Source organism: Protopterus annectens, chromosome 10.part0, assembly GCF_019279795.1.
Source record: "Protopterus annectens isolate FY-2018-M chromosome 10.part0, PAN1.0, whole genome shotgun sequence".
Lineage (NCBI taxonomy): Eukaryota > Metazoa > Chordata > Ceratodontiformes > Protopteridae > Protopterus > Protopterus annectens.
Window position 1 is genome coordinate 18283271 of NC_056744.1, and position 19486 is coordinate 18302756.

The 19486-nt window shown below is 44.0% G+C and overlaps 1 protein-coding gene across 7 annotated transcripts in view; it reads right to left on the reverse strand.

Moving 5' to 3' along the window:
- The window catches only part of LLGL2 (LLGL scribble cell polarity complex component 2), a 2451001-nt gene that overhangs the window by 236108 nt on the left and 2195407 nt on the right, over positions 1-19486 (reverse strand). For all 7 annotated transcript variants that reach the window (XM_044084955.1, XM_044084956.1, XM_044084957.1 and 4 more), the window contains exon 21: positions 6525-6678. In XM_044084955.1, the coding sequence (XP_043940890.1) occupies positions 6525-6678 (154 nt within the window). The remainder of the gene's footprint in view (positions 1-6524; positions 6679-19486) is intronic.

Consider the following 19486-nt stretch of genomic DNA (forward strand, 5'->3'; position numbering starts at 1 on the left):
TTGTTGAAGCACCTTTTGATTTAATTACAACATTCAGTCTTCCTGGGTACACACCTGCCGAGAGACTGATTAACACCAAATAAAGTTGAACTGTCCTAGTAGGATTTTCCTGACATTTACTCAGTCACCTGCTACAGCAAAAGCCATGGTTCGCAGAGAGCTTACAAAGCATCAAAGGGATCTATCTCACTGTTGAAAGGTATCAGACAGGAGAAGGGTGCAAAGAAATTTCCACAGCATTGGATATACCATGGAACACAATGAAGACAGTCATCAAAAAGTGGAGAAAATATGCGACAACAGTGACGTTGCAAAGAACTGGACATCTCTCCAAAATTGATGAAAAGGCAAGACGAAAACTGGTCAGGGAAGCTGCCAAGAGACCTACAGCAACAATGAAGAAGCTGCAGGAATTTCTGGCAAGTACTGGTTGTGTATTACGTGACAACAATATCCCGTATTCTCCATACATCTTGACTATGGGGTAGAGTTGCAAGGAGGAAGCTTTTTCTTTTACATAGAAAAACATCCAGGCCCAGCTAAAATTTGCAAAACAATACATCAAGTCTCCCAAAAGCATGTGGGAAAATAAGAAGTTATGTACCTACCATAACGTTCCATGTTAGTTGTCTTCTCTCGCCTTCTTTCTTGCTGGATGGGTTCGGAGCCGATCCTCGGCTCCGACTCGGCACTTGCTAAGCTCGAGAGCTAATTTTACCAGCTCGAGGCAACCCTATATCCCATGATGCAAGGCGGACACTACCCAGATCTCGTTTGGTAGCTAAGGAAATTAGGAATATATTCTTCCAATTGTAAAGGAGGAAGAAAAGTAACAATACTAAAAATGACAATCATAATCATCATAATCCTCTGAAAAGGATCAACCTAATCTAGTGACACTAGAAGCTGATTAGCTAGAAAAAAGGATAAAGACTCTTAATAGAAGAGGCATAATCTTCTCGGTCTGACCAGGCTAGGGGGATGGAGGGCGGGACGCAAGAAAGAAGGCGAGAGAAGACAACTAACATGGAACATTATGGTAGGTACATAACTTCTTAATGTTAAATTGTCAATCTCGCCTTCATTCTTGCTGGATGGGACAGCGTCCCTAGCACCTCTATCCTGGGTGGCTCACTGGAACAGACTCTTGAGAACAGTGGAACCAAAATTCGCTCTGTCTCTGGAGGCCAAGTCTAATTTGTAATGTGAAACAAAGGTATGAGGAGAGGCCCATGTGGCTGCTGCACAAATAGTGTCTATTGGAAGTCTAGCCTGAAAAGCTGTAGATGTAGCTAGAGCTCTGGTAGAATGGGCTTTTGGCCTAGAAATCAACTCTTTGCCTCTGAGCTGATAAATGTAAGTAATCACAGAAGACAGCCATCTAGATAAAGTCACCTTGGAAACTGGAAGGCCTTTCCTGTTCTCTGCATAGGATAGAAACAGTTGATCAGATTTCCTAAAATATTTAGTTTTGTCTAGATAATATCTGAGCTGGCGGTGAACATCAAGACAATGTAATTTTTGTTCCGCTCTATCAGAATAATTTGGAAAAAAAAACACTGGAAGATCAATGGATTGATTTAGGTTCGTCTGCGATGCCACTTTGGGTAAGAAAGACGGATTAGTCCTTAGAGATACCCTGTCTTTGTGGAAAATTAAGTAGGGAGGAGAATGCAGAGAGCATGAAGCTCAGATACTCTCCTGGCAGAAGTTATGGCGACTAGAAAGAGTGTCTTCCAAGAAAGAAATTTCAACGAACAGGCAGCCGCAGGTTCGAAAGGGGGGAGAATCAAGGATGTTAAAATTAAATTTAGATCCCACTGTGGTGGGGGGTCTCTAATCGGAGGTTTAAGTAAAAAGATACCTTGAAGGAATGCCTTGCAAAGTTTATGTGACATAATGTTGTGGTCCAAAAGGCCTATATGAAAATTCGAAATGGCTGCCAGCTGAACTTTTACTGTGGAGGAAGAGGATCCTGAATGAAAAATCTCAGCTAGGAAGTCCAAGACCGAATGAATCGGAGCAGTATAGGGGTCTATGTTCCTAGCTTTTGCCCAGAAGGAGAAACGTTGCCATTTACTAGTGTAAATCCTTCTGGTAGAAGATTTTAGGGAAGCTACTATGATATCCCGGACGGGATTAGAAATCATAGGAAGCCTGGCTAAGGATGGAAGTGGAGCAACCAAGCAGTGAGGTTGAGAGAAGGTATGGATTGGTGCAGCTGCCCCGACTGGTGGGTCAGATCATCTGGAACCGGGTCCAGATGCCATGGCTGTACCAAGAGATAACGATGTAGGAACGGAAACCATATCTGTCGAGGCCAATAAGGGGCAATGAGAATCAATTTGGCTCTCAAGGCGGTTGTTTCTGAATTACTTGAGGTATCAGCGGAAAGGGGGGAAAGGCATAAAGAAGTCCCCGGGGCCAATCTTGGGTTAGAGCGTCTCTGGGGGGATGGCCTGGAAGGGGGAAGAAAGAGAAGAAGTCTGGGCATTTGCTGTTTTGAGGTGTAGCAAAAAGGTCGCAGCAAGGAAGGCCCCACTCTTGAAAAATCTCTTCCGTCACTGATTGTTTGAGAGACCACTCGTGAGGCATGAGAATAGCTCTGCTCAACTTGTCCGCTATGATGTTGGATTTCCCGGGGATATGCGTTGCTATCAGAAACCGCTGAGAAGAGATTGCCCATTGCCAAAGTCTGAGAGCCTCTCGACACAGTGGATAGGACTTGGTTCCGCCCTGTTTGTTGATATACCACACTACGGACATATTGTCCGTTTGGACTGCAACAGTTACCAGGGGAAGAGAGTCGTTGAGGGCTTGCAACGTTAAAAGCACTGCTCTCATCTCTAGGACATTTATGTGCAGATGGTATTCGTAAGGTTGCCAAGTGCCATGGACCATCCTGCCCTGATAATGCCCCCCCACCCGATCAGGGAGGCGTCCGATGTAACCGTGGCGACCGGGGCAGGAGGAACAAAGGGTCTGCCCTGATGGACTTGAGGGAACAATATCCACCAGGTCAGATGCCTTTTGCAAGTTGGAGTGATTATGATCCTGTGATGCATGGGTAGTTGTTGAAAGGACCATTGGGCGAATATCATCCATTGTAGAAGACGCATGTAAAAACGGGCGAAGGGAAGAAGTGTTATGGCGGCCGCCATAAGACCCAATTCTTTCAGAGCAAATCTGGCCTGAATTTTGTAGCGGAGAAGAATCACCTGGACGTGACTTTGAATGTCCAAGATCCTTTGGTCTGTTAACTTTGCTGAAAGTTGTACGGTGTCCAATTTTGCGCCTATAAAAGTAATAGATTGACAAGGCGACAAGGCAGATTTTTCGAAATTTATAGAAATCCCTAGCCCTCTGCAAATGTGAATGGTGTAATCTCTGGCCTGGAGAAGTTGATGCCTGGTGGTGGCAGTGAGGAGCCAGTTGTCTAGATATGGAAACACCTGGAATCCTTGACGTCTCAGGTGAGTCGTAACCGCTGCCATACATTTGGTGAACACTCTGGGGGCTGTAGTGAGTCCAAAGGGCAGGGCCCTAAATTGGAAGTGACTGGTCCCCAGCCGAAAGCGGAGAAATCTTCTGGAGTGCCTGTGAATTTTTATGTGATAGTATGCATCCTGAAGATCTACCGAGCACATCAAATTGTCCTTGCCCAGAAAGGGTAGAATGGACTGAAGCGTGACCATCCGGAATCTTGTTTTCTTTACAAACTTGTTTAGTTTGCTCAGATCTAATATTGGTCTCCAGTCCCCTGTCTTTTTTGGAACTAAAACGAACCTAGAGTAGATTCCGGATCCTATTTGGTCTACTGGGACTGGCTAGATGGCTCTTTTTGCTAGCAATCTTGATATCTCTGGTACTGCTAGTTCCCTTAGACCGGGTGGAACGTCTGGAAGGGTTCCCTTTTGCTGAATTGGGGTTTGAATAAAGGGAATTTTGTAACCCTCGGATATAATCGACTGTACCCATTTGTCTTGAGGAAGGGAAAGCCAGGCTATTGGGTACAGCGATAATCTTCCCCCGACTGCCTCCGAAGGTGGACAATCGGGCAACATCTCAGGGATGCTGGAAGGGTTCGTCAGAAAGAGGCTCTCTGCTACCCTGATTCTGCGGACCCCCTCTGCCCCTAGGGTGGCGTCTGTTGTTGTTACCCCCTCTGCCTCTGGGGGTAAACTGACCTCGTGCATCAGGCGTGACTCCTTGAGATTTGCGGAACCACATTTTCCCTCCCTTCTGACCTTTTGGGTAAGGTCTTGAAGGGGTGGAGAAACGGACTCCTACGGCAGAAAGAGTCTTGCCATCTTGTTCGAATCTAGTCAAAGTGTCTTTCACTTGGGGTCCGAACAAGGTCGAACCATCAAAAGGGGAGTTTGTGAAGGACGCCTTGAAGGGGTCTGCAAAATTACAAATCTGCATCCAGGACTACTCACCACTCTCTCGAGGTCGTGATCAGACAGCCTGGACGACCGAGAAGAACGGCTCCGATGGCTCCGCTCCGAGAACAAGGGTGATCTCGGAGCCGAACGTATCAATTCCAATGAGGGGGATCGAGATCTCTTTTTAGAGATAGGTGGAGCCGAAGGAGCCGAGGATACGTCCAGATCTGGCAGTATCGGCGCCGGATGGAGCCGATGCTGTGACTTCTAGCATGGAAGGATCGGCTCCGGCCGGAGCCGATCTCGACACTAAAGAAGTTGAACCAGTAGCCGACGGCTTGGGACTTGCAGCCGAAGGCTTAACAGGTTTCGAGGGCTTCCCCGGAGCCGACTTAGTCGGGGAGCTCTCAGGCTTTAATAAGCCCCTCAATATTAACTTATTTCTGCGCTCCTGCAGGACTCTTGGGCTGAAGGCATGACAGATAGCACAAGAGTCCTGCAGGTGCAGAGGTCCCAGGCAGTAAACACAAGAAGTGTGACCGTCTGTCAGAGACATCTTCTGACAGCACGAGTCACACTTCTTGAAGCCTGAGACCTTTGTGTCCTTCGACATAGCTGTGTCGAGGGAACACAAGTTGACAGGAAAAAACACAAACACACACACACAAATAACACCCAATCCAAAAATCTAAACTTAACAGGGATACAACACTCAGACAGACACAAAAATCCCTGACAGGAAAAATTTTAGGAAAGGGAAAGGCCTAAGGCCTAACCTACGGAAGGGGATAAATAACCCGAAAAAAAGGGAACACTAACGGGAATAGGGTTAAAATAAACGTTACAGTTCACAAAACTACTAAGGTTATGAAAAATAAAAGGGATGAGACTAAAAGTCTTATTATAAGAAAAACTTACCTAGAGCTGGTAAAAGAGGTACCTTGTTAGCGAAGTGGCAAACGAGATCTGGGTAGTCTCCGCCTTGCATCATGGGATATAGGGTTGCCTCGAGCTGGTAAAATTAGCTCTCGAGCTTAGCAAGTGCAGAGTCAGAGCCGAGGATCGGCTCCGAACCCATCCAGCAAGAATGAAGGCGAGATTGACAACTTAACATTGTATTATGGTCTGAGGAGACCAAGGTTGAACTTTTTGGCCACAATAACAAAAGGTACGTTTGGCACAAAAAAACACTTTGCATCACCAAAAGAACACCATCCCCACAGTGAAGCACGGTGGTGGCAGTATCATGCTTTGGGGCTGCTTTTCTTCAGCTGCAACTGGGGCTTTAGTCAAAGTGGAGGGAATTATGAACAGTTCCAAATACCAATCTCTTTGGGCCCAAAACCTTCAGGCGTCTGCTAGAAAGCTGAAGATGAAGAGGAATTTCTCCTGTCAACATGACAATGACCCCAAGCATACATCCGCATCAACAAAAGAATGGCTACACCAGAAGAAAATTAAAGTGTTGGAATGGCCCAGCAAGAGCTCATTCCTAAATCCAATAAAAAAATCTGTGGGGTGACATGAAGAGGGCTGCGCACAACAGATGCCCTTACAATCTGACAGATTTGGAATGCTTTTGCAAGGAAGAGTGGGTAAATATTGCCAAGTCAATATGTGCCATGCTGACAGACTCCTACCCAAGAAGACTGAATGCTGTAATTAAACCAAAAGGTGCTTCAACAAAGTATTAGTTTAAGGGTGTGCACACTTATGCAACCAGCTTATTGTACATTTTTTATTTTTTATATATTTTTTCCTCCTAACAGGTTTGTTTTTCAATTGAATTGTACAGGTTATAGGCCACATTAAAGGTAGGAAAAGTTTTGAAATTATTTATTATGGTCTCATTTTTTTTATTTATCACAAAAACCTGGCATTTTAACAGGGGTGTGTACACTTTTTATAGCCACTGCACCTGGTCATCAAAATAAGAAAAAAATACTAGTTTTCTGCTCTAGTCCCTCATTTAAACAGAAATATTAGCTTCATTCCATGCAGTGAATGTTGCAGGAAAAAAATATGGCTATCCAGCTAACACCCATCTGTACTAATCAAATATTAATACCACTACAAAGATGACTACTTTTCTTCCATTGAGCCCACATCTTTTCACAGCAAAAAATCTTCATATCTCACCTGGATTTAAGTGCAGTCCTGTTCATCCCTTTGATCTGTCGGGGACGGCTATTACGATTTCCTTCTGGTACTTCAGCCACACACTGTGGCTCTACTACCCATTTTGCTGACAAAGAGAATCTCTCAAACTCTGATGGTGAAATCAGGTAAAATCCTACAAGAAAACAGTTTCAGTAAAATGAAAATCCTCAATTTTAAATGAATATATTAATAAGCATCAGGCCTCTGTAGTTATCCACCCTTTAATACCCACAGATGACTTCTGGTTAGATGTGTACATGTACAGTAAAGTACAGTTATACAAGTAAACTTACCACAACAGTAGATGTGGGTTATATCCTGCACAGGACATAAAGTACAGTTGTGTACACTTACCATAAATGTAGATGTTCGAGTGTATTCACTGTTGCAGTCATCACATTTGGGTTACCTGCTTACAGTAACCCTCAGTCGGCCTGAGTAACAAAGTCTTGGGTCCTGCATCGGTTGCGGTCTCATCTTTTATGACGTCAGGTAGTCAGGGGTATAAAGCATGCAGCCAACGCCATTTTATCACTTTTTCCTGCCCCAGATGTCAGGTGCCCCCATAACGGGAAGCAATTACATACAAGGTTACACCTCCAACAAAAAGCAAATACACCAGAAAGCTTTAAGCATAGTAAACAAGAATAGAGGTATAGACAATAGAAGTCAGGGGGCTGGAAGGAGGGTAAACAGGACTGCAACAGTGAATACACTTGAACACCTACATTTATGTTAAGTGTACACAACTTTACTATGTTCTTCATGTTTCACTGTTGCAGTTATCACATTTGGATAGATTCCGAAAGCTAAGGATGGGAGGAGGCAATTAGATAGCATTAGGACCAGAGCTATAAGGCCCTGCAGGACTGCAGTGGCAAAGCCAGCTCTGGATTTAGAAAAAATTGGCAAGTAGTAATGCTTGGTGAAGATAAGTACAGAACTCCAGGTAGTAGCTTCTAGGATGTCTCTGGTTGGGACACCTCTGAGAAAGGCTGTACAGGTAGATGCAGCCCTGGTTGAATGTGGTCTTATCCCCTGTGAGGTAGGTTTTCAATGGTGCTTATAGCAGAAATGAATGCAATGGCCAATCCACTCAGAAATGGTTTGCTTTGAAATAGCTTTCCCCTCTGCCCCTGCAGCAAATGCAACCAGCAGCTGTTCAGATTTCCTGAGAGGTTTAGCCCTGTCCAAGTAAAATCTAAGTTGTCTGTGCACGTCCAAGGGGTGCAGTATTCATTCCCCTTTGTTCTGTGGATTATAAAAGAAAGTTGGCAAATGAATGGACTGATTAAGGGCCACACTGGATACCACCTTGGGCATGAAGGAGGGATTGGTCCTGAGGGACACCCTGTCCACATGAAAGATGATGAAAGGCTCCACAGCCATGAGGGCCTGTAATTCAGACACCCTTCTTGCTGAAGTGATGGCTAGAAGGAAAGCTGTTTTCCAAGAAAGGAATTTCAACTCTGCACTTGCAGCTGGGTTGAAGGGAGGTAGAGTGAGCTTTTCCAATACAAAGTTAAGGTCCCAGGCTGGAGTAGGGGCTCTCCTGGGTGGACTCAAGTTTTTTGGCCCCTCTGAGGAATTGCTTCAACAGTGGATGAGAGAAGAGGGGTGGTTCTGTATTGTAATGAGCTGAAATGGCTGAGGCATGAATTTTGATGAAGCATCTCTGTTAAGTATTGAAGAATCTGAGGTAAATTGGGCACTGCTGTGCCCATCCCATGAGTCTGGCTCCAGGAACAGAATATTTTCCATTTTTCAGCATAGGATTTTCTAGTAATAGGCCTCCTTGCCTCCAGAATGACATCCATCACTTGCTTACTGAGGGATGGGAATGGTGAGATCAAGTAATTAGCCAAGCTGCCATGTTCAGGGTTTGAAGCTGTGGGTGCATAATCTGGCCCTCCTGCTGAGACAGCAGAGCAGGGGTCTGAGGCAGGTGCCATGGTGCCAGCAGTGACACACTGCGCAAGAGGGGGTACTAGTGTTGGTGTGGCCAGTCTGGTGCAATCAGTATTGTCCTTGGTTTGTCCTGTTTGATCTTTAGTAGTACCTTGGAGAGGAGGGGCAGAGGGGGAAAGGCATAAACTGATAGTTTTTTCCAGGTGAAGGACAAGGCATCCACTTTCCAAGCTTGTTTGTGGGGAGTCCTTGTGCAAATTTTGTCCAATTGATAGTTCTGGGAGGAGGCAAACAGGTCTATCTGGGCTCACCCATTTGTTTCTCAACATGTTGAATATCTTTGGTTGCAGTTTCCACTCATGTGGGTCCATGAGATTTCTGCTTAGGTCATCTGCCAGTGTATTTAGCTTTCCTGGCAAGAAATTAGCCTGTAGGTGCACTTTCCACTCGTGTGGGTTCATGAGATTTCTCTTTAGGTCTTCTGCCAGTATATTTATCTTTTCTAGCAGGAATTGAGGCTGTGGGTGTACTTGGTAGCTCAAGGCTATGTTCCACAGAGCCATAGCTAGCCTGCAGAGAGGGTATGAGTGGGTTCCCCCCTGCTTGTTTATGTACCACATAACAGTGGTGTTGTCCATCTTTACCAATAATTGTCCTGGAAGAATGTGATCTTTGAAAGCTGTCAGAGCATACTGTACAGCTAACATTTCTTTTTGATTGATATGCAGGTGCATTTGACTTGGGTTCCATTTGCCCTGAATGCACTGCCCTGCTAAGTGAGCCCCCCCCCCCCCATGCATAGTCTGATGCGTCTGTTAAGGTTTGGGTGGCAGTGGGTAGAGTGGATGGCAGTCCCTTGTGGTGGCAGGCCTCTGCCCACCAAGGGAACTCTATCTGTAGACAAGGTATGATAGGAATCATTGATTCTAGATCCTGAGAATGCTGACACCACAGGCTTTTTAGATACCATTGTAGTTTCCTCATATGCAGTCTTGCATATGGAATTAGAAAAATGCAGAAGGCCATGAACCCCAAGGCTTGCAATATTTGTCTTGCAGATAAGCAGGGTCTTTGTGGCCATAAGTTTGAAGTAAGCTGTCAAATGAACTTGTTTCTCTGGCTTGAGGGAAGCCATCTGGGAAGTTGTGTTCAAGCTTGCTCCCAGGAATACGATTTGTTGGCAGGGTACCAGATGTGATTTATTTTCGTTTATGGTGTACCCCAGAGAAGTTAGCACTTTTTGTACAAATGCCAAATGATTCAATAGTATGCCCTGGCTTTCTGCCTGAATCGTCCATGTATGGGTATATTTGAATATTTATTTGCCTGCAAAATGCAAAGACTGGAGCTAGGCACTTTGTGAATACCCTGGGTGCAGTAGATAAGCCAAAGGGCAGTGCAGAGAACTGATAGTGCATGAAGCCTGCTTTGAAGCATTGGTATCTTTTGCAAGATTCCCTGATTAGGATGTGCAGGTAGGCTTCCTTTAAATCCAGTGTTGCCAACCAGGCATCCTTGCCTAGCATAGGAAGCAACTGGTGAATAGTTAGCATCCTGAATTTTGGGATCACCAAAAAAGTGTTTAGGATAGAGAGATCCAGGATAGGACGCCAGGAGTTGTCTTTCCTGGGCACCAGAAAAAGTCTTGAGTAGAAACCTTGTCCCCTTTCCTCTTCTGGGGCAGTTTGAATACCCCTTATACTTAGAGAGAGAACTTGCTTTTCACCCTCTTCCCACTGATTTAGGGATATAACTGGCCAACCGTTTGGGGTTGGTAAAGTGTGGAAGTGGAATCTGTATCCTTGGGAAACTACATTTAAAACCCATTTGTCCTGGGTAATGAGTTCCCAGTTTTTTGCCTGCAGAGCAATCTTTCTCCCTAAAGGAGCAGTCAGTTGAGAAGGGCTTGGAAGTTTTAAAGTTAAATCATTGAGACAGTTTACCATAAGGGGGAGTCTTACTACTCCCTGCTTTGAAAGTGGGAGCCCCCCACTGCTTAGTCCTGTGCATACCTTGAGACTGAAGCCTGAGTGTTCTGCTGGGTCTGGGTTTGGACTGAAGGCCTGGAAGAGGCAGAAAAGGACCAATTCTTAAGAGGGCCAATGCCTACTAAATCTTGGAGGCTGCACTTGCAGGAAATCTTTAACAGTTTGCATACATTTAGCTTTTTCCTCCATCTTTTTAAGTACTTCTGCTTTGTTGCCAAACAGGTGGTCCTGGTTTAAGGGAGCATTCAACAATTTAGCTTTAACATGATCTGGCAAAGATTGCTCCTTAAGCCAAGCATGCCTACTAAGTACAGACCCAGTAACAGCAGCCCTGCAAGATGCCTCTAGTGAATCAAAACCACGTTGCAAAGTATGTTTTCCAACTTGTTCAGTAAAATGCATTAAATCCTGTAAATCCTTATTTTCAACACAGTCAGGAATCAACATCATTTTCTGTATAAGTAATCCAATAATGTGCTGCAGATACTTTAACATATGAAACTGGCAATTTATGACCCTAATGGCCAAGGTTGCAGAAGTGTACATCTTCTTACCCCATCTATCCAGCGCCCTGGAATCTCTATCAGAGGGGGTAGGATTTTTGGCAGTTGTAGCCTTTATGCCCTTGGGTCCCTGTGAAATGGTCTGAGGATCCACAGTAGGATTTTTAAAAAGGAACTTGTGAGAGTCAAGAACCCTGTAATATCTATCTGGTTTTCTGGGAGCAGGAGGTAAGGAGTCAGGGGCCAAGCTAGACTCTGTAAAGGCATCATCAACAATGTCCAATACAGGGGGGGATAGCTAAAGGCCTGTGTTGGGGCAGGAGTAAGAAATCCCCAAGCCTCTCTTTAGAATCAGAGTAATCCTGGCTTTCCCAGTGGAGATGCTCCCTAAGTGTATGCAAGGTTTCACCAAAAGAGAAATCCTCTGGAGGGGAAGCAGAGGGAATTGAGTCATCTGCATCAGAATCCTAATAGGCAGACTATGGTAAATCCTGGACATCAGAAGAAACAGAAATTTCAGAATCCTGATCAGAAGAATCATAGCCAAATTCAGTCCTAGGTCTCAGAGAGGGAATGTTGACTTCCCCTGATTAAAGTAATAAGGTCTTCAGCCATTCTTATCATTTGTTTTTTAGGCATAGAGGCCTGACCATGAGGTCTGGGCATCAGTTTTCTAGGCATGGATAGAGTTTTAGGCCTTGAAGACGACGAAGACAGCATCGGTTTAATATGCAAATCAGTAGGCCTGAATACACCTTCAGAAGCCTGTGCCTGCACATCGGCACCAGACCCATCCAAGGTACAGACATCCGCAGGTTCCACAGTTGAAGCATCTCAAGGTATACCGGACTCTGAATGGGTCTCAGTAGAGGCCTGCGAATCTGAAGTTGCGGGTATCAGGGGCTCCGAAAGCACATCACTGAGTACCAGCGAACTGGCAACTAGCTTAGGAGAAGCATCGGCGGCAGCTTTGGACCTAGGCGGCCTGTCTCTGTCTTTATCTTTGCGTTTTTTCGGAATGTCGGTAGTCAGGTGGCTTACCAAAGCCATATCTGGATAATTGAACCGTGTACCGAAATATTTAGAAGCGTAAATATACTGACGACGAATAGTTTGTTGTTTAAATAAGGCACAAAACCGACAGCGAGGTACGTCGTGGTCAGGGCCTAGGCAAGGAATACAGTACGAATGAAAATCTTTATGAGGTATTTGCTTTCCACAAGAAATACAATTATTGACTTTTACTGACATCAGTTAAGAGCAAGAAAAAGTTTCCCCAACTAGGGTACTTAGCTTTAGTTGAAGACTTTGGTTCTGAAACTCGAAAACGAAAATTTCAGTAGACGACCGACCGGCACTTGCAAACTGCTTCTGCTTCGGGCACCGCACGGCAAGAAAGACTGATAAAATGGCATTGGCTGCATGCTTTATACCCCTGACTACCTGACATTGTGGAAAATGAGACAGCAACCGACGCAGGACCCAAGACTTTGTTAATCAGGATGACTGAGGGCTACTGCAAGCAGATAACCCAAATATGATGACTGCAACAGTGAAACACGAAGAACATCAGCCAGTGAGCTTCCAAAGCTTCAGTGCACCTTCCATCCTCTCAAACAGTTAGCTTGAGCAGAGCTGACTAAAAGGCAGACTTGGGCACCAAGCCCTTCAGAGTTTTCATGCCAACAGACAGAGCAAATCTACAGCTAGGAAAAGAAAAAAAATACATGCCCACACCCTGCCAAAAAAAGACTAAGTAAGGGAGAGGGAAGGAGTGAGGGGCTACTAAGTAAATAAGGGGGAGGGAAGGAGTGAGGGGCTACTGAAAAAGTGATCATTTGAACACCTACTGTTATGGTAAATTTACTTACATAACTGTACTATGTTCATCACTACATTCACTGTTGCAGTAGCCTAAGGTACACGAATAAATTACCATAGCTTAAATGAACTTGGAGGAAGGAGAAATGTCCAGTAGCCCCTGGTGTATGGTCTTAGCATAGCCAGTCCTAGGACCAAGAGAAATAATCCAATTTATAGTACTTTCAAAAATATGCAGAGGATGAAGTTTCTACTTCTAGAATATTCCTAGAATACAACCCTTTCTAAAAAGCCATACTACAGCGAGTCTTGGCCCAGTCTGGAATAGTCTTGTGGTGGTGGAAATAACAAAAGTTAATATCCAAAGACAACCACATGGAAGTATTTTGCTTTAACACAGATTGCCCCCCCCCCCCCACTTTTAACCTTCAGAAGAAATGAACAACTGATCAGAAGTTCTAAAAGATTTTGTCCTGTCAAGACAGTGCCAGAGGTGTCTTTGTGCGTGGAATATCCGTTTATGCCTAATTTTTAGGTTCTGGAAAGAAGACAGTGGGATGGATAGACTAGATAATGTAAACATGGATACCACTTTAAGTATGAAAGGAAGATAAGTTCTCAAGGAAATGCTGTGAAAAATGAGATAAGGTTGACCCACCATAACAGCTTGCAACTCATACTCTTCTTGCAGTGGTCAGAGCAATAAGTAACACTGTTTTACATATTAAGTACCTCAAAAGTCAGCCTGATGAGCTGGTTCAAATGGGTCCCGAGGAGGAGGTGCTGGTTTTCTGAGGGGCCTCTTATTAAGAAACCTTTTCATAAACGTTTTAACGCAAGACTGCATTGTAACAGGGGAATACACAGGCAAACATGCTGAAATGGCCGACATATGAACCTTCAGAGTAAGACAGGCCATATGACAGTAACTCAAACATGCTGTAAAACTAGAGAAACGCTAGCCATGAATGGATGCCAGCTCTTTAGCTGGCAACAACTACAAAACCGTTTCTATTTGCTAATATATGATCTTCTACTTGGAGGCATTCTTGCCTCCATTAATACCTACTGCACATCCTCAGAAAACAGGTTCCTAAAAGGAATTAAAACACTATGATCCAAGCAATCAATTGCAGTTGCAGAATGTATGAAACACCCCTGATCTTGTTTAGGTAAATCCAGTCTGAGAGGAAGCTTGTGGCAATTGCCCCTGGCCAATTCCAAAAGAATGGCCAGAAGGGAGTCACCAAGCTGACCTTTGGTTAACCCTTACAATCTTAGATGTACCCTGGAAATCAGTGGAAAGGCATACATGAACATTCCTGTCCAAGGAAAAGAAAAAGCCATCTGTCTTCTAGGCCTTCTTGCATGGAGTTCTGGAACAGAATTCTGCCAATCATTTAGATAGGTAAAACTTGAAGTGTTTCCCACAGGTGCATCAAATCTTGATTCAATTTCCATTCATAAAGGTTTACCCTGGTCCTGCTCAGCTTGTGTCAACAAACATTTGTGGTAGACATCACCGTGGTGTTGCCTGTGAACACTTGAAGAGGTCCAGGGGACCACATGATTCAGAGTTGACAGAATTTGTAACAGCTAGAATTTCTTTTGTTTGTGTGCTTTGGTCTGTGTTTTTTGTCCCAAAGACCCCGCACTTTTTTGCCCAATACTACTCCCCGGTTAAAGTCTGAGCCATCTATTGTGACTGACTGTTTTTGAGCAAGGAAGGCAGGAAGGGAGAATGGGAGACCTGGATTCTGAGAAATTTAATGTCTCCACCACAACAGCCCTCTCTCTCTCTCTCTCTCTCTCTCTCTCTCTCTCTATTCTTTCTTTTTTTTTTTAAATCCCAACACTGGAATTTGAAAAGCCAGAGGGTGCTGATACTGGCACCACAGAGATTTCAGATGCCACTGTATCTTTCTCATGTGAAGTCTTGCAAGAGGTATCATAAGAATCATAGATGCCATGAGACCCAAAATCCTGAGGAATTCCCTCAATGACACTGAATTATGAGTGGAAAACTCCAGCAATAAATGTAAATCTAGATCCATTTTTTCGATGGAAAAAAACATTTTGCACAGCAGTGCCCAGCAGGCACCCCACAGAAACAATTCTGTAAGGAGGCGTAAGAAAAGACTTTCTGAATGTTCTCTTGGAATCCAAGCCTGTACAGGAGATCCCTTACCCAACAGAGAGATTCCTGACACTTGAAAAGACTGTGCAAAGATAAGCAAGTAGTCTAGATTTGGACAAAAATGTGGATACCCTGCAGTTTTAAGTCTTGATAATCCCTTTTTCTTTTACCAGAAACAGCCATAAAAGAAGGGTCAACAGCTTGCACTATACCCTGAGCCAAGCCTAATAAATGAATCCTGTCCAGGGTAACTGAGAAAGGAGACAACATATGTTTACATTTTTTTTTCTTTTTGACATGAAAGTCTGAAGAAACTGACCTCGGCTTTGGCCGGCTAAAATCTAGTTGTATTCAACTGGAAGTATAAGAGAATTTAAGTACCTTTATCTGCACTTTTTTTCAAAGAATACAGTATTTAAATTGATTTAACTGTGTTGCAGGAATATTAACTGAACTGAAAGTTTTGACTCTGCTATTTAGTCAGTGCTTGCTGAATTTTATTATCTGTTAGTAATTGCAAGTGTGGGGGTAGCCACATTCTTTGATTTCCTGTCCTTGCCTATTTAAGTGGTACAGTTTGAAATATTTTCTGCTTAAAAACCTCAGCTTTGGCCGGCTAAGATCTAGCTGTATTCAACTGGACGTATAAGAGAATTTAAGTACCTTTATCTGCACTTTTTTTCAAAGAATACAGTATTTAAATTGATTTAACTGTGTTGCAGGAATATTAACTGAACTGGAAGTTTTGACTCTGCTCTTAAGTCAGTGCTTGCTGAATTTTATTATCTGTTAGTAATTGCAAGTGTGGGGGTAGCCACATTCTTTGATTTCCTGTCCTTGCCTATTTAAGTGGTACAGTTTGAAATATTTTTTGCTTAAAAACCTCAGCTTTGGCTGGCTAAGATCTAGCTGTATTCAACTGGATGGATAAGAGAGTTTAAGTACCTTTATCTGCACTTTTTTTCAAAGAATACAGTATTTCAATTGATTTAACTGTGTTGCAGGAATATTAACTGAACTGGAAGTTTTGACTCTGCTCTTTAGTCAGTGCTTGCTGAATTTTATTATCTGTTAGTAATTGCAAGTGTGGGGGTAGCCACATTCTTTGATTTAATGTCCTTGCCTATTTAAGTGGTACAGTTTGAAATATTTTCTGCTTAAAAACCTCAGCTTTGGCTGGCTAAGATCTAGCTGTATTCAACTGGACGTATAAGAGAATTTAAGTACCTTTATCTGCACTTTTTTTCAAAGAATACAGTATTTAAATTGATTTAACTGTGTTGCAGGAATATTAACTGAACTGGAAGTTTTGACTCTGCTCTTCAGTTAGTCTCACCCACCCTCCCTGTTTTTGTTTTGGTGTTAATCTTAGTGGCCTTGAAACTGCCCGCCCCTCTTGTAAATTTGGGTTTGGATACTCCTTCTGGGCCCATCTCATTTGCTCACTCAACTGAGTACAGTGAGATCATATTCTGATTTCAGGCACTCCTACTGTGTACAAAGAGAGCATCTGGGAAACAGAAGAAAAAAAATTAAGCTTGTTTCCTGCCTTTCCTGTTAAGTGGTATAGACTGTAGGCTTCTGAGCCCCCAAGCCCTTCTGTGTTGGAGGGAAGCCTTCTAGCTTAGTTTTTTTTTTTTTATATCTAGCCAGTTTTCTAGTTTCAGCACTCAAATCTGTTTATTTGAACTCAGCACTTGTTCAGAACTCATTGTAAGCACTACATAAGCTGCAAATTACTACAGCACTCAACTTTCCTCACTTGTCTAGTGGAAAGCAGTTTTTAGTACTTAATAAATAAGCACTTATCCAGGCATGTCTAAGGGTCAGCTCCCAGTGATTTCTCCTACCTGATGAATCTGGGCATTTTGAGGCAATGCAGCAATTGCCTCATGTAGCGAGACAACCCTCTCCTCCTACCACCCAACACTACAACCTGTGAGAGATGCACTTATATAGCCAAACTGGAAGCAAAGCTCTCTTCACCCAAGACCGGACTAAACAGTCAAGAGGAGAGGGTAAACACTTGCACCACACCACACTCAACACATAGTCCCTCAAAACCTACACCACCAAAACACACACATAGAAACACAAAACGCACACCTACATTCGCGGAGGCTCTCAATAAAAAACGGCCCAAGCATCAGGGACATCCAAAGCATTAACGCAAGCAATCTCCACCCCCAACACAACCCAAATGACACATAGCCCACAAACTCAGTGTGCCACTCAACCACAGCCCATAAGGCATAACAACGTACCCAACACTCTAGTCATAGGTGACTCTATAGTCAGGCACACTGATGTTCCACTCACTAGACTAAACAAGGAGAAAGTTACTGTCAGCTGCCTGTCAGGTGCCAGGATCCGGCACATAACGCATGCACTCAGGTCACTCCACAATAAGTACAAATAGGACACTGTCATTGTCCATATTGGTGTAAATGACCTGAGACGTACCTCCCTGGACTACATGAAAAGAGACATGGAGGAGCTCTCCGATCTTGTATCCCAGGCAGGTATGACCCTAACCCTGACTAGCATCCTGCCATCACCCAGAATGATACCACAGTACAAGGACAAAATGATTGACTTCAACAATTGGCTAAGCTTCTGGTGTCATTCTAAGGGGATCCAGTATTTGTCTGCCTGGGACGACATGATCGACAGTCCACGATGCTTTGCCAGAGATGGCCTGCACCTGTCGCCCTTAGGATTCCGGATACTGGCTAAGACTCTTGCCACCCCTATAGTGCCTTTTATAGGTAAGGTTCAAATGACAAATTCACCACCATAACAGGTACAAGCAAGCAAAATCTGAGGGTAATGCTTCTCAATGCTAGAAATCTAAACCTCAAAATGCACTCACTCGAGGCACTCCTTAAAATGGAGAACATTGACATCTGTGCAGTGACAGAGACCTGGTTCAAAGCTCTAGAGAGCACCCCTGCATTACCGGGCTTCAATTCATACCACACCTTTAGGCCACCTAACCCAGAAAGAAGCACTAAAGGCGGAGGCGTGTCCATATTCATTAAGGATATCCACACCTCCAGGCTAGTTGCACAGCATAATGCATCCGAGATTATCCAAGTGCAACTAACTCAGGGCAAGACCGCAATCCAAATTGTAGCTTGCTACAGACCCCCCACCATGCCCCAGGATTCACACTCCTCATTTCCTGATACACTGGAAAGTATTAGGGTACAACCCAACACCCTAATAATGGGCGATTTCAACTACCCCACCATTAACTGGGAAAACTACTCATGTACCAACTCTTTTGCTCAACGTTTTCTAGAATTCATAAATTCCAACGCCTTGGATCAACTTATTCACACCCCACCAGGGGCAGCAATATCCTAGACCTGGTCATTACCAACATGGGAAACGGTGTTCCACACCAGAGGTCAATTCCTCGTTGGTCAGATCCGACCACAAGCTTATCAGCCTAGACATCCACATCCCACCCCCACCCCCAATTAGGGAAACCATCGTAAAAAACTTCTCAAAAGCCAACTTCACACTTCTTAAGACAGAAGTGGCAAACTTCATGACACCCATGCAGACGGACAATAGAGGTATGACTGCCGAATCCTACACAAATGCACTTTATAAGCACTTACACGAGTGCATGGATCATGCTATCCCTAATAGAACCAAGATGTTATCCTCCAAAAAAAGGAAGTCAATCTGGTGGTCCTCTGCCATAAACAAACTCTACAACAGAAGAAAGAAACTGTTGCAAAAAAGAGTAAAATCCCATGACTGGAGGAACTCCCTGGTCAACCTCAGTAAGAAGCTGAGATCCCTCATAAAATCCTCCAAAGCTAGTTATGAAAACAAAATTGCCACTGACTCTAAAGACAACCACAAAGCATTCTATAGCTATGTCAAGAATCTAAATGGGAACACTCAGATCTGCTCTGGGTTACAGCATAATGGCACTAAATATACAGAACCAACTGATATTGCCAACATCGTAGCAGATAGGTTCAGTGCTAACTTTACCCCCCCTCTCACCCCCTAGAGGGCCCATCTCTATACCAGAAGAATGCAAAGTTCCTATAATCTCGGCTGCACAGGTAAAAAAACACACTCTCCAAAGCCAAGAACACAGCATCCATGGGACCTGACAATATCCCAGGCTGCGTTCTACACAAACTACAGAATGAACTGGCACCCTACCTAAGCACCATGTTCAATCACAGCCTCACCTCAGGCTTTGTACCCACTGAATGGCGCACCGCGACAGTTATCCCACTCCACAAAGGGGGAGCCACGACGGACCCCGGGAACTACCACCCCATTAGCCTGACGAGCCTGGTCTGCAAGGCCATGGAACGTATCATCATGGAACTCATAAACAAAGACATTGGTAATCTCCAAACTCTGGACCCTACTCAGTTTGGATTTGTAAAAGGCAGATCATGTCTCCTAAACCTGACTGACTTCTTTGAAGCAGTCACCAAAGCCATAGATGAGGGTAAAATGGTTCACACAGCTTATCTAGATCTCGCCAAGGCTTTCGACACCATCCCCCACTCTGGAATTATAGATAAGCTCACTAAACTAGGTATA